The sequence below is a fragment of the Camponotus floridanus genome, unplaced genomic scaffold, assembly GCF_003227725.1.
Source record: "Camponotus floridanus strain SB8 unplaced genomic scaffold, Cflo_v7.5 scaffold90, whole genome shotgun sequence".
Lineage (NCBI taxonomy): Eukaryota > Metazoa > Arthropoda > Insecta > Hymenoptera > Formicidae > Camponotus > Camponotus floridanus.
The window spans coordinates 771,505-785,047 of record NW_020229861.1 but is presented as its reverse complement, the minus strand read 5'-3'; the positions used below and the strand labels follow the sequence as shown (position 1 = coordinate 785,047).

At 29.4% G+C, this 13,543-nt stretch overlaps 2 protein-coding genes across 5 annotated transcripts in view; one reads left to right on the top strand and one right to left on the bottom strand.

Moving 5' to 3' along the window:
- LOC105258655 (glycogen synthase kinase-3 beta) overlaps positions 1-8,692 on the bottom strand; it is a 59,088-nt gene extending 50,396 nt beyond the window's left edge. For both annotated transcript variants that reach the window (XM_020029810.2, XM_011270073.3), the window contains exon 1: positions 6,912-8,692. In XM_020029810.2, the coding sequence (XP_019885369.1) occupies positions 6,912-6,996 (85 nt within the window). In that variant the 5' untranslated portion in view covers positions 6,997-8,692. The remainder of the gene's footprint in view (positions 1-6,911) is intronic.
- A 4,618-nt stretch (positions 8,693-13,310) lies between these two features.
- Positions 13,311-13,543, top strand: part of LOC105249612 (connectin) — a 265,723-nt gene continuing 265,490 nt past the window's right edge. For all 3 annotated transcript variants that reach the window (XM_025414897.1, XM_025414898.1, XM_025414896.1), the window contains exon 1: positions 13,311-13,441. The gene's annotated coding sequence lies outside the window, so the exon portion shown is untranslated. The remainder of the gene's footprint in view (positions 13,442-13,543) is intronic.

Below are 13,543 nucleotides of genomic sequence, written 5' to 3'. Positions count from 1 at the left end.
TTTATTCATTTTCTACTATTACGTGCTATTACTAAAATATTAGTTAAGAAAAAAAAATTATTTTATTTTCATAAAAGAAAAAGATTTTTATTTTTTATTTTCATCGTTTTTTTCAAAAAATTTATTTAGTTTCATTTTCTTTTTATTTCATTTTCTTCTCACCTTTTGCTCTTCCTTCATCAGAGGTTTTTGAGCGATAACTTCTTAAAGAAGCATTTTTCGACCCATGTTTATAGGAAATTTTTTGTTCAGAATTAAATTTCCTATAAGATCTCAAAGTCTGGCTGGAACGTTTGGGGCCACCCTATATATGTGATAATATTTGATAATATAAAGTATAAATATTTTTCGATGACGTGTAATAATGTGGTCTCTCTATCATGTTAACTCATAAGAAGCAAATAATGAAAATAAAAAAAAAAACTTTAAATACAGTCACCATTAATGGACAGATTCCAAATTCTGATTATTGATACTTATTATTCTGCTATATTCTATATAGCATTAGAGCACATATTGTCCGATCGGGTCATATTTTTAATATCATCGGAAGGTTACGGACGTGCGCAAGTCGCCAAAGATAGCGACGCGATTGCGTTACTCGTGCCACTATTTTTGACAGAAGCACGTTCTCGCTGACAACACGGAAGTCCTAACGTTAGTTAATTTAATTTAATTATCATTAGAACTCGATATCTTGGCGTAATATTTAATTCATGAATTCGCATTTTATTTTTGCCAGTTTCCATGATAATCAGAATAAAAATGTTAACAGAAATATTCGGATATAGCACATTTTAAATTTAAAAACATAAATAGTGGTTTTTGAAAAATTTTAAGTTGTTTTATATTTTTATAAAATTATTATTATTGTTGTTGTTGTTAGGTTAGGTTAAAATCAAAAGAAAATTTTAAGGTTATTTTAGGTTTAAAACTAACCTATTATATTAGGTTTAAAATCAAAAGAAAAACCTATTATTTTAGGTTTAAAATCAAAAGAAAATTTTGAATAGTAATACTTGTAAGTTAAGTTTATTCTTGTTATACGTAATGTAATAACTTATTAAATAGTCGGGTTTACGAAAGCTAAAGTAGAATTCTGAATCATTATTGTCGCCTACTTACGCCTACTGTCATTTACTGTCATTGCTACATGTTCTTAAGCGGTAATATCTCGCAGATAATCTATCGGAATAATAAATTATATTACATCCATTAAACAGCCATTTTAGCGCAATCAAATAAAACATGTGTACAAATTTAGTGCCTCTTTTTGTTGCTAATTTATTGTCCAATTTTTATTTTATCAACTTAAGTTAACATGTATGGAAAAAAAACAAAAATAAAAAATAAAAGAAAAATTCTCAAATATAAAAAAATAAGGGCACATTTTCTTGGAATTTTTTTATTACTATTTGCTCTATTTTCGATTTTACTCTACTCTTTTTAAAATAATACTGATAAAATGAGAGTAATTAGGACTATAAGAATTATATACTTAAAAATTAGTAATTAGGATTATATACTTAGAAAATTTACGCAACGAGACTGTAACATTTTTATTTTCAAATATAATTTTTTTTTAATTGTCAAGAACTTTTAGGAATAAATAAGGGAACATTAAAAATTTGCCAGAACTATTGTACATCAAAATTGAATTTTCAAAAACTTTTTTTATTTTTTTTGGGTGACTGATTTTTTTTTAAGTATCAGGAATTCTAGTGCCAAATAGTGCAAAATAAAGCAATTAAGCTATTTAGAACTATTCGATCTCGATTTTTGATGATAAGTTAGCATCCCATTTTTCAAATTTAAATTTGAAACTGTTAATCGATGGAATATTTTCTTTTTATTATAATAACAAAGAACTCTTAAGCTTTTTAAAAGGAAATTAGAACTCTAACTATATATCGGAACTATTGGAACTACATGTCGGGGTGCTAACTTCACACACCTTATGGCAAGATAACTGAGAAATAATTTTTTAAAGAATAAAGTAACTAATTATATAAATAACATTAAAGAAATTAATGTTTTATTTATTTTAATTCTCTTTTACTATGACTATATAGTTTTAAATTACGATGGTATAATCATTATTTTTAGTGAATTGAAACAAATAAATTTTAATTTATTTGTTAAATTTCAATGAATTAAAACAAAATAAAATAAATCGAAACAAATAAAATAAAATAATCAAATAAAATAATAAAATGAAATAAAAAAAGAGTAAAATAAAAATTTGGAAATAAAATAAATAGTAACAGAAAATTGTTAATTTGTATTTAATTATGTTCATTCGATTGTTTCGAAATGGCTGCGTCAGCTTCATATATTTAATCGTACACACACACACACATACACACACACACACACACACACACACACACACACGTGTGCGCGTGTGTGTTATATCCTCTTTAGAACATAAATCAATTCGACAGCATTTTAAATGTGTAACAATTATATTTTTTATTATCCTTATGCAAAACTCACAAAAATTAAAAAAAAATATTATTATGCATATTATTACTGTTATTACTATTTTATTAGATTAATAAAAAGAATTTCTTTTCCTACATGACTGTTGTGCAGATAAAGTAAATAAACTGTTTATCTAATCCTATAATATGTCGACTTTCTGACAAGAGCGATCTAGCATACAATAACTTTGAGAGACTTCTTGTAATTATCATAAAAATATGTTATAATATTTGTTAAATTGATATATTAGACTTTATAATGTGACACATTTTTATCTTTATTAATAAAGAAGTTACATTAAAAAAAAATAAAAATTCCAATACTACAGAAAAGCTTTTGTATCATATCTATAATATGCTATTAATTAATTATGCTTTATTGTTATCTTAATAATGTAAATATTTTGTGATTAAACATATTCGAAAATCTTTAGAAAATCGAAATTATTATAACACATTATTAAAAAGATTAAAATTTTTTCATATATTCAAAGAAAATTCATATAAAATTATTTAAAAAATTGAAATTATTGTTATGAAAACATTATAAAAAAAATCAAGACTATTTTTATAAAAAACAAATTAAATTGTAAAAAAAATTGTTAAAAAAAAAAACATAAATCTTGCAAATTTCTTTGTTAAGAAAATCACAATTATTTTTATTATTATTGTTAATAATATAAAGAATTTTATTTTTACAGAAAATTATTATTCAAGAAATCTTGATGTCTAATAAATTAAACAAGATATATGTTAATTGTTAGATCTATTCTCTTTAAACTATAAGATTTAACTCCATATAGTATAGTCTAGTATATCGATTGAAAATTATGCAAGCATTATGCAAGTTCAAGGCGGTAACGGTTTATCTTGCACAGTCCGACGCATGTGGATTATACGGCGAGATACACGATTTATCCTGTGCCGTTATATAAACCATCTTCGCTAGTGAGCAAGTACTCATTACAGATTTATTAGACTTTTTAAGATAGGATACGACTACAGTCAGGTTGTAGGCCTACAACAATTAAATAATTAATTAGAGAAAAAATTTGCTTTCATATTATTAGGATCGTTTAACTATAGTCTGCATTTTATTTTTCAATGGATACATTCAATTTTTCGTTAAACAGATTTTTTAAATTAAATTCTGATGTTTTTATTATTATATTAATATCTTTCATGGTTACACATCTTTTGCTGAAATATATTTTTAATTATTATTTACTCTTTATTTATTTTTATTTATCATCTTCCAAATAAAATTAGAATTAAAAAAAACCTTAATCAGAATTTATTTTAATAAACATTTGTGATGTCAATTCATTTTTACAATTTTAATATATTTCAATGCTTCATATTAATATCTTTCATACTTACACATTTTTTTGTTGAAATCTACTTTTAATTATTTACTCTTTATTTTTATTATTATCTGTCAAATAAAATTCGAGTTAAAAATATTAATCAGAATTTATTTTAATAAATATTTGTGATGTCAATTCATTTTTACAATTTTAATATATTTTAATGTTTCATATTAATATCTTTCATATGCTTACACATTTTTTTGTTGAAATCTATTTTTAATTATTTACATTTTTTTTATTATTATCTGTCAAATAAAATTCTAGTTAAAAACATTAATCAGAACTTATTTTAACAAACATTTGTGTTGTCAATTCATTTTTACAATTTTAATATGTTTCTTTAATGTTTTTTTAATACTGCATTTTTAATTTTAATATTTTATATTTTTAAACTTATATCATTGTTTTTTTGTAAAACGTCAATAATAATATAAAGACATTATGAATCTGATATTTTTCAAGAATTAAATGAAATCATGCTAGCACGCATTGCAGTCTTTATACCTAGTGTAATGCATTGGAGCACACATTACACATAGTGAATGCAGTAATGCAGTATGGATTAACGCGTGCATTAGTACGTACATAAATCAAACGCTTGCTAAAAATATAATGCATATAATGCATATAATAAGATTGTTATATCTATATATAATAGTCATGATCATCAAATTACGTCAATGCAAAAAGCTACCAAATTCTACGTGTATAATTTATAATTAATTATATGGTATTTGTTAAATAAAATTATTTCCAATATTTTTTATATAATTTATAAACACAAATTTAATAATATAAATTATAAATTTTGATATAAATTATAATATAAATTATTTATTATTATATAATTTATAATATAAATTATTTATTATTATATAATTTATAATATAAATTATTTAATTATTTATTATTATAAATAATTTAATATTTATTATTTATTATTATAAATAAATTATTATAATATAAATTTATATAACTCTACAAATTTTCGAAACAAAATTGTTCCTTTATTATACTGCCACGAGAAATTTTTTGATATTAATTTTCCGCATATATTACTCTTTTATATTAATCGCACATACACATGTGCGCGCGCCAATACATATTTGCAATATGTCTCGACATTACACACGTCATCTATTTTAGGTAAATTATTGTCTATACATAAAAAATTCATTTAAAAAAAAATTTTTAATATGCAATAATTTTGTGTAGAATTTCTTTATAATTATTTTCGTAAGAAATTTCATTGAATGCACATAAATAACATATACAGATTAATGTCCTCTACAATATACAACAGGTAAATTGAAGAATAATTTTTTAATGCGAAATATTTAATAAAGAATGCAAAAATATGACTATTCTAAAAGAAAAACATTCTGTAATAATATAGGACATGCGTTATATAAAAAAGTATGTATAACGATCTCTAAAAAATCTTTCACAACTCTCGTATTTTTGCACTGCACTTGTCACTTCTGACCGCTTTTGACCAGAAGAGCATGGAAATCGAATGGATAAAGCATTGTGAGATACGTCAAGGAATACAATCGACTCCACCCCCTTATGCTCATGAGATCGATTCCCCAACACGGACTCACGACACTCTCATCGAGGGCATCAGCAGAAAATATTAACACCAGGTTATTAGCCAGGTTATTAGCCCGGTAAGCCGCCAAAATCGAAAACTACAAGGATGGATCTCGAGTATTGCGCACGAAAAAAAAATTCCCTACCGCCTCCCATCTCGTCCCACTTCGCTTCCTCTTCCTGAGAGCACTCATGGGCGCTCGCACGCAGACGCACAGCTCTGCATTTGGTGGATGGACCAAAAGAAAGAGGAAAAAGAGAGAAAAATGGAGAGGAAGGTGGAATAAATGAGACATAGCGAGCGTGGGAGAGAGATAACGAAGGATCTGTTCTTTTCAGCTGCATATTTTCTTGACACCTTTTTCAAACTTTGTGACACACTAATAATTACACTATATCTTTCTCTATATATTATACTAGATCACTCTAAGGGTGGGTTTTCACTTGACGCTCGACGCTCATTTTTTAGCGTCAAAAAACATCACGTGACTAAAAATAAAGATACCAATTCGTCATTTTTTGATCACATGATGTCTTTTGACGCTAAAAATGAACGTCAAGTGAAAATTCACCCTAATATATATATATGGTGAATATATGGGTCATATACTGCATCTCTTGACAAGATAGTGAATGCGTCTTAAATAAAAATCAAATAGTGAAAAATATCAAATGTAATTACAAAAATAAGAAATATATCAATGACTCGTGGGATACCTGGTGTTACTCAACCTATATATTCTGCCCAATTAGATATGGCTGCCCTTGCATCGCTTTTAGTACTGTTGTTAGCGGTCTAATATAATATATAGAGAGTCTGTGACCTACACTTTTTCTGCAACTTTTATTTCCCGCACTTCAAGTAAGATAGATATTTATATATGCGTAATCACACACATTGCACTATGAACGAGAGAGGGAAAGACAATAAATGCAGAAAATGTGCAACTGACGTACGAAGAAAAACATTGAAAAAAAAATTTCCCTATTGCATCTTAATACACTTAAACCGAGATACTCATTCAATTTAAAAGGAGAAAATTAAAAAAAAACAGCTGTGGAGAAAACTTTACATCGATATTTAAGCAGGCAGCAGAGGTAGACAGAAATAGAAATTTATAACAATTAAAGGACTCACTTCAGCTGTTTATTAAGTGCACTTAACACCAAATGCGTCACATCTAGACCAAGTTTCAGGAAGGAAAATACAGATATTATAGCCGGAAAGAAAATTTTACATTGCATATTTAAGCAGACAGGAAAGATAGGAGTAGAAAGAGAGAGAGAGAGAGAGAAAGAGAGAAAAGAGATCATATAGGATTTGTTCTTTTTAGTTGCACTGCTGCACTAGTGCAGTAAGTTGGAAAGAGACAAACATACTTTCTTTCACTCTAACTAATTGCACTAATGCAGCAGTGCAGCTAAAAAGAACAGACCCATAGACGTGAGAGGTTATGGTACTTACTGCTGATCTTCATGCCGCCGAGGGGCGGGTTCGCAGGCGGCTTGTTACCCTCGGCGAAGGAGGTGGTTCTCGGTCGTCCGCTCATTCTGAGGCTGTTTCGACCGCCTCCACCTCCGCGCCTTCACCACCACCACCACCACTACCACCACCACCACCACTACTACTTGAGAAGGGTCGCGCTTTTCTTCCCTCCGCTGCTCGTCGTGCTAGGTTAGAACGGCCGGTAACTCCGGCAATTCTTCCAATTTCCCCTCGACGCCGTCTGAAGTTAGCCGCGATAGTTGTCGTCGTCGTCCTCTTCTTTCTTCTCTTTGTCGTCGATACCACTTCGCACATCAATGACAGTTGCACACGCGATTATCACATCGCACGCGAGCGCGCGCTCACGCGCGCTCACTTATCTCTCTCTTCCTTTCTCTCTCTCTCTCTCTCTCTCTCTCTCTTTCTCTCGCTTTCTTTACCGTTTTCGTAGTTTTCTATTTCACGTTAGACTACGACGCTCGATTAGACGAGGAAGCGAGAAGGAGGGGGGGGGAAGGGAGAAGGAATGAACGAGAGGTGACGCACAAGAGGGGGGGAGGGAACGGAAGAGAAAGGAAAGAGAGAAAGAGAGAGAAAGCACGCACCACTGCGAAACACCACTACTTTTCGATGGGACACCGCTTATTTTTTCACTCTTGAGCGGAAGACAATTTTCCGCTTCTGCTCGAGAGGGAGCGCGCGCGCGCGCGCAGCGACTCCGCCGACAAACGATGTCTCCTCCGGTCGATTCGCACGAGCGGCACCTCTTCTCCGTGGAAGAGACACTCCGTCGTCGAGCACCACCCACCCTCTTCCTTCTTTTTTTTTTTATCTTCTCGACGCACTCTCTCGGCGATCTCGGAGATCTAGAGCTTCCCCGATGCAGCAGCAGTTACCGCAAGCGGGTCCGAGAAGCGCGGTTCTGCCAGCCAATAAGCTGCGGCGGAGCGGGGTGGGGAGAGAAGGGGAGAGGAGGAGAGGGAAAGCGCTCTCAAGGGGTGCCAATGTCGTGGCAGTGGCTGGTTGACGTTTTCGGAATGGTTCGTACGACGCGATTTCTATATAACGTGACCGCTTCTTCGCACCTCGGATTTCTCCGTCGTCATCGGCCGTCGACGTATTACGTAGACGGATTTACGGATACTTATTTCTACGCCAACGTCGCTCTCTCTCTCTCTCTCTCTTTCTCTCTCTCTCTCTCGCTCTTTCGCTTCGATACCTTCTCTCTTGCTCGCCTCGCTCCGTCTCTCTTTCTCTCTCTCTCTCTCTTTCCTTTTCACTGTCTTCCTCGTTATGGAGTCTGGTCACTTCACCTATTCAGCGTCACTGACGTTTGACAGATTTCCGTGCTGCTGTATTTTCATCTCGTCCTCACGTTCAACGCCCGTGTTCAATTGCCTTCACTGTCCTTCTATCTCTCTCTCTCTCTCTCTCTCTCTCTCTCTATCTATCTCTATCTCTCTCGGTCTCACTATCGCTGGTCGCGGGCACCGGACAGACCGACGCAAGGCAGTTCTCGTAGCAGCCCCCCTGGATATATCGCGACGAGGGGCGACGGTACGGATGCGGAATAACGAAGGCGCGCGTTCGAATCACGTGTCGAATGATGATATCTCGAATTGATGCTCCGATGCGATCAGCGATGGCCTTTCTGCCTTGTCGTGAAACAGCAGCAGCAGCACGGTAACACCACACCGACCATTGAATTTTTCCGACGTCTCCTCCTCAGACATTGACCCGTTCGGGCATGATCGGGGGCCAGTCGAGTGTCGGCGGACATTGCCGAGCGTGACGTCAGCGACACCCCGCCCCGCCCCGCTTGTCGAGAAACGGGAGCGGCGTTCTCTATCGAGTGCGCGTCGACGGAAGCGCCGTAATCGGCGACTCCCAACGCCATCTTGGATACGTCGCGTCGCGTACGGATTGTTATTGCGGCGCGCAATTTGAATCTCAAAGTGGAAATCCAGGTCAAGTGCCGTAGGAGAAGTGAGCTCGTCAGATCGAAATTAGCTTGAGATGGAAATTTGTTATTAGAATGATTCATGCTGAAGATTTATTATACTTCTATACTAAGCTTTTGTATTTAAAAATATTGTAATTACCAGATTAAGATTATTATTATTAATTATTATTAATGTTAAATTGTTTAATATTATTATTGTTAGATTTTAATCTGATAATATTTATAATCTATCCGATAATGTGAGTTTCTAGTTATTATTATTGTCAGATTTATTCCTTTAACGAATATCTAAGCATGAATATCTTTATGTGACATGAAAAGAAAAACCAATTTTTTTAATGAACAGTTTGTTATTGCAATTCGGATCTTAAAAGAAAGAAGATATAGATTAAATGCTGTAAGAGAAATGAGCTTATGAAATCATTATTTGTTATTTTATAATAATCCTTTATAACAAAATAATTATCAGATTAAAGTAATTATCGATAATAATTATCGATAATATATTATTTAATATTATTATTAGCAGATTTTAATCTAGTAATATTTATGATTTATGTTATATAATATTAATTTAGTAATTATCAAATTTAAATCCTAGATAAGTATTTTGATATGAAGAAAAGTCATTTTATTATGAATAGTTTGTATTGTAGCCAAAATATCTTCAATTAAAAATATTTTAGAATTATTCTAAACTCTAAAAGAGAAGAAAAATATATGTGAAGTCTTTATATCTCTTAGCATAATAATGCGTAATAAAGGCAGAAAGACATCTTTCGTGCAAGAAAATAATATTATTTATCGATACTTTTCGTAATTATTATATGTGTTTTTTAGTTTATAATATTTAATAATTTATTTAATTAATAATTTAAAATTTCTCGAAACAACTATATGTGATTAAATAAAAATAAATAAAATAATTATATATAATATATATATATATATATATGTATATGTATATATTTATTTAAGCATAGAAATAAAAAAGAAAGAAGGAAAATGTATATGCTGAAAATAAATGCAGAAGAAATATAACTGTATAAACAGAATAAACTTTGTAATTTACCAATATAATACATATATATATATATATATATATATATATATATATATATCTATGAGAGAAATAAACAAAAATATTAATAATTGAAGGAATAATAAGTATAACAGGCTTATGCTGCTTGTTTCTATATAAAAAAGAAAACCATATAGAAATATCGAGATAAGTTTGATTTACAATTAGAAACATTTCATTTAATGTTCTTATTGAACAGTGGATGAGAGAGGTGCGCGCGCATGTTAAAGATCCCATATAGCACAGAAGCTTGCATCAACATTGCTGCCATGTTACAATATTGTTCACTGCAGTGTAATGTTACAGAAATAATGCAGAGATATTATTTTGTAATATTACTTTAGCGATGTTGCAGCAATGTTTTAACATAGCGAAAATGTATAACATGTGTTTCTTTACTTACCGCTACGCGACGACACACGATTTAACTAACTCGTATTCGAATTTTCATTTAAAGTGGATATAAGGCCTACAAAGGACTAATGTAGTAATTATATTTCTTGTCTTGTGTCAATTAAATTTCTGATAAACTGATTTGATTTATTTAATATTCTGAATCCTAATAAGGGATTTAGATTATTAAACAAATAATTTGTTTAATAATCTGGATCCCTCGTTGGGATTCAAAATATTAAACAGATTTTTCTTCATTGAATGGGTAAATGGGAAATAATTTATTGCACGTATTAAAATATTTTGATATCGAGTATGTAAAATAATTGTATGTATATTACTGAGATAAATATTTAATAAGACACATTTGATAAAAAACATTATAAATAGATGTTTTGTTTTCAAAGGCGGTAAATAAAAGTAGCAACTTGAAAATATTATTATAATAATAGTAAACTTTTCATGTTAAAATACGATCAAGCTTTATAACTCAAAAAGTACTCAATGAAAGAATACTTTATTATAGTGTTTTGGAAAGTTCTCGAGATAATCTACAAGAATATGCAAAAGCTTATAGGGTGTCCCATTTAAAAAATTGGAGGTGACTTTCACGTGTTCTTTAGGTGACTCTTCAAGGTTAAACTTATGTCCCCCTTGAAATCATACAATTTCATTTAGAAGTGTATATTGGAAAATCAAGCGAAAAATTCTTTCAAATATAATGATTTTTTAAATTTAATCTGTGTAAAAATCTAATTATTCCTATGTATCTCCGTAAATATTTACTTTAGTGTAATCTGAACTTGATATAAGTACCAAACATCTGAACTTGATATAAGTATCAAAATCAAAATTTTTTAAAAATATTTAAGAAAACTTGTTTATTAAAAAAATTATTAATAAAAAATGTGTATGCAAAATTTAAATATAAATGGATAATGAAAGTTAATTACATATTAAGAAATAATTTAAAAATATTAATATTTTATATATATGTGTATATATAATGCATGTATGTACATACATGCATGTATATACATTTAGTAAATATATATAGATCTTTATATAAAGTATTCAAAAATATTAAAAAAATAAAAAGTGAACAAGTGTGTATGTAATATAGATAGGAATACTTATAAGCTCTGTTCAATATAATTTTTTATTGCTCATCTATGTTTAAACTTTTGCTTATTCTTTTTTCTTACTAGCTTTTTAATTAAGAACGACCGATGGTTTAAATATTTTAAAAATTATTCAAGATAATGACTTTAACAGATATCAAAGTAAAATCATTTAAGGATGTTACAAAAAATATACATATACATATATTGATCTATTGTTTTTTAAGAATATTTAATATATTTTTCATAAATTTTCTATAAATGACACATAAAGATCATCAGCGAATCTCAAATGTTTATCAAATAGACCGAACGAAACAAAAAATTTTTGAGATTATTTTTTCACAATTTGATGATACGAAGATATATAAAGCATTTGTAAATGAAAGAAAGAGGTATATATATAATTTTTTGTAAATGTTAAACGTTTTTGTAAATATAAAGTGAGAATGTGTAAAACAATTCTTATTTTTATATTGCATATAAAATAGGAATAAGTAAATTATTTGCTTAATAAAAATCAAAAAGTGCTTTGCATTCTGACAAAACTGATTTTTTTTCAATTTGTCTTGATTAGATGTTTTTTACTTGACTTAATAAAAATTATCTACCAGTTTTGAAGTTATTTTTAATCATATATATGTATACAAGTATATGTATTCTGTTTCTTAATTTATATATATATATGTATGTATGTAATAAAATATATATACATATATATACATAAAATATATATACATAAAATATATATACATATATATACATTTTTTCATATTGAATTATTGAATAAATATTTTTTCATATTTTTAGAGGAAAATAGACTTTAAAATTTCAAAAATTAAAATATAAAATATAAAATTTCAAAATCAATTTATATTTAAAAGAAAATAATTATGTTATTTTGTAATGATAAAATAGGTTTACATAATAAGAAACACATTTCGAGATTATTTTAATAATTCATCAGAAATTGATAACGAAATAAATTCAATATATAGAATATATATATTTACTGTATACAATTAATTAAATAGAATATTTTTCTCTATGGGAAAAAATTTTACGTTATATTTATGATGTAATCTTAATGATCAACAATCAATCATTTAGTTATCTTTTTTTAAGGAATTAAAAATTTACCTGCAATTGTTAAAATCTTGAACTAATATATTGAGAAGGTCTGATCGTTTATCGGTAACTTACAATATGTGAACAATCTATAATAACTTATAATAACTTACAATATGTGTACAAACTATATTTTTAACATGTCAACAAAAATTTATGAATTATGATTTATTATTTATATTGTATATGGTTTAAACATAATGACATAATTTTGATATCTTATGGTACTACGAAAAATTTCATACTGATAAAAAAAATAAATATTATTTATTATTTGATTATATAAATATGATATACATATATTAATATATATGTATATCATATATTGTTTTGTTTTAATATTATTTTATAATACAATTGCTATTTTTTGCATTATAACATTTAATTTACAATAATTTAATACGATTTACACGAAAAAAATCCGTGTAAATAATACGTAAACAATTCGTGTAATTTTGATATATGGCACAACCAAGAAATATCAATTCCATTGTAGATACATTACCTCTAATCTCATCGATAATATAGAACACTGTCGGTCATCCACAACCGTGGTCGATAATGCACTGGCTCCGTCTGGTGCCGAACGATCAGACGACCCCTTCTATACTTACATTGCAACTGCGCCGGTCCGTCGTCGGTAGCCGTTGGCAAAGCGCGGGTTACGGTTTAAGTTGCACTTTAGATGCGAGCGGACGCGCATCCCTCTCTTTTCCGGGTCTCGGTTACGCTTCGCGAATATCGGGCGCATGTACAATCAAAACGCGGCTCGAGACGATTGTGAACGATCCCGCGAATTGTGACTGCACGACGCGGATGATTGGTGAGTTTTGATATTTCTTTTTTATTTTAATTTTAATTTTTTTTTTTATAATCTCGCGCGAAATAGGTGCTTCCTCTCGAACTCTCTTGTGCCGATAAATTA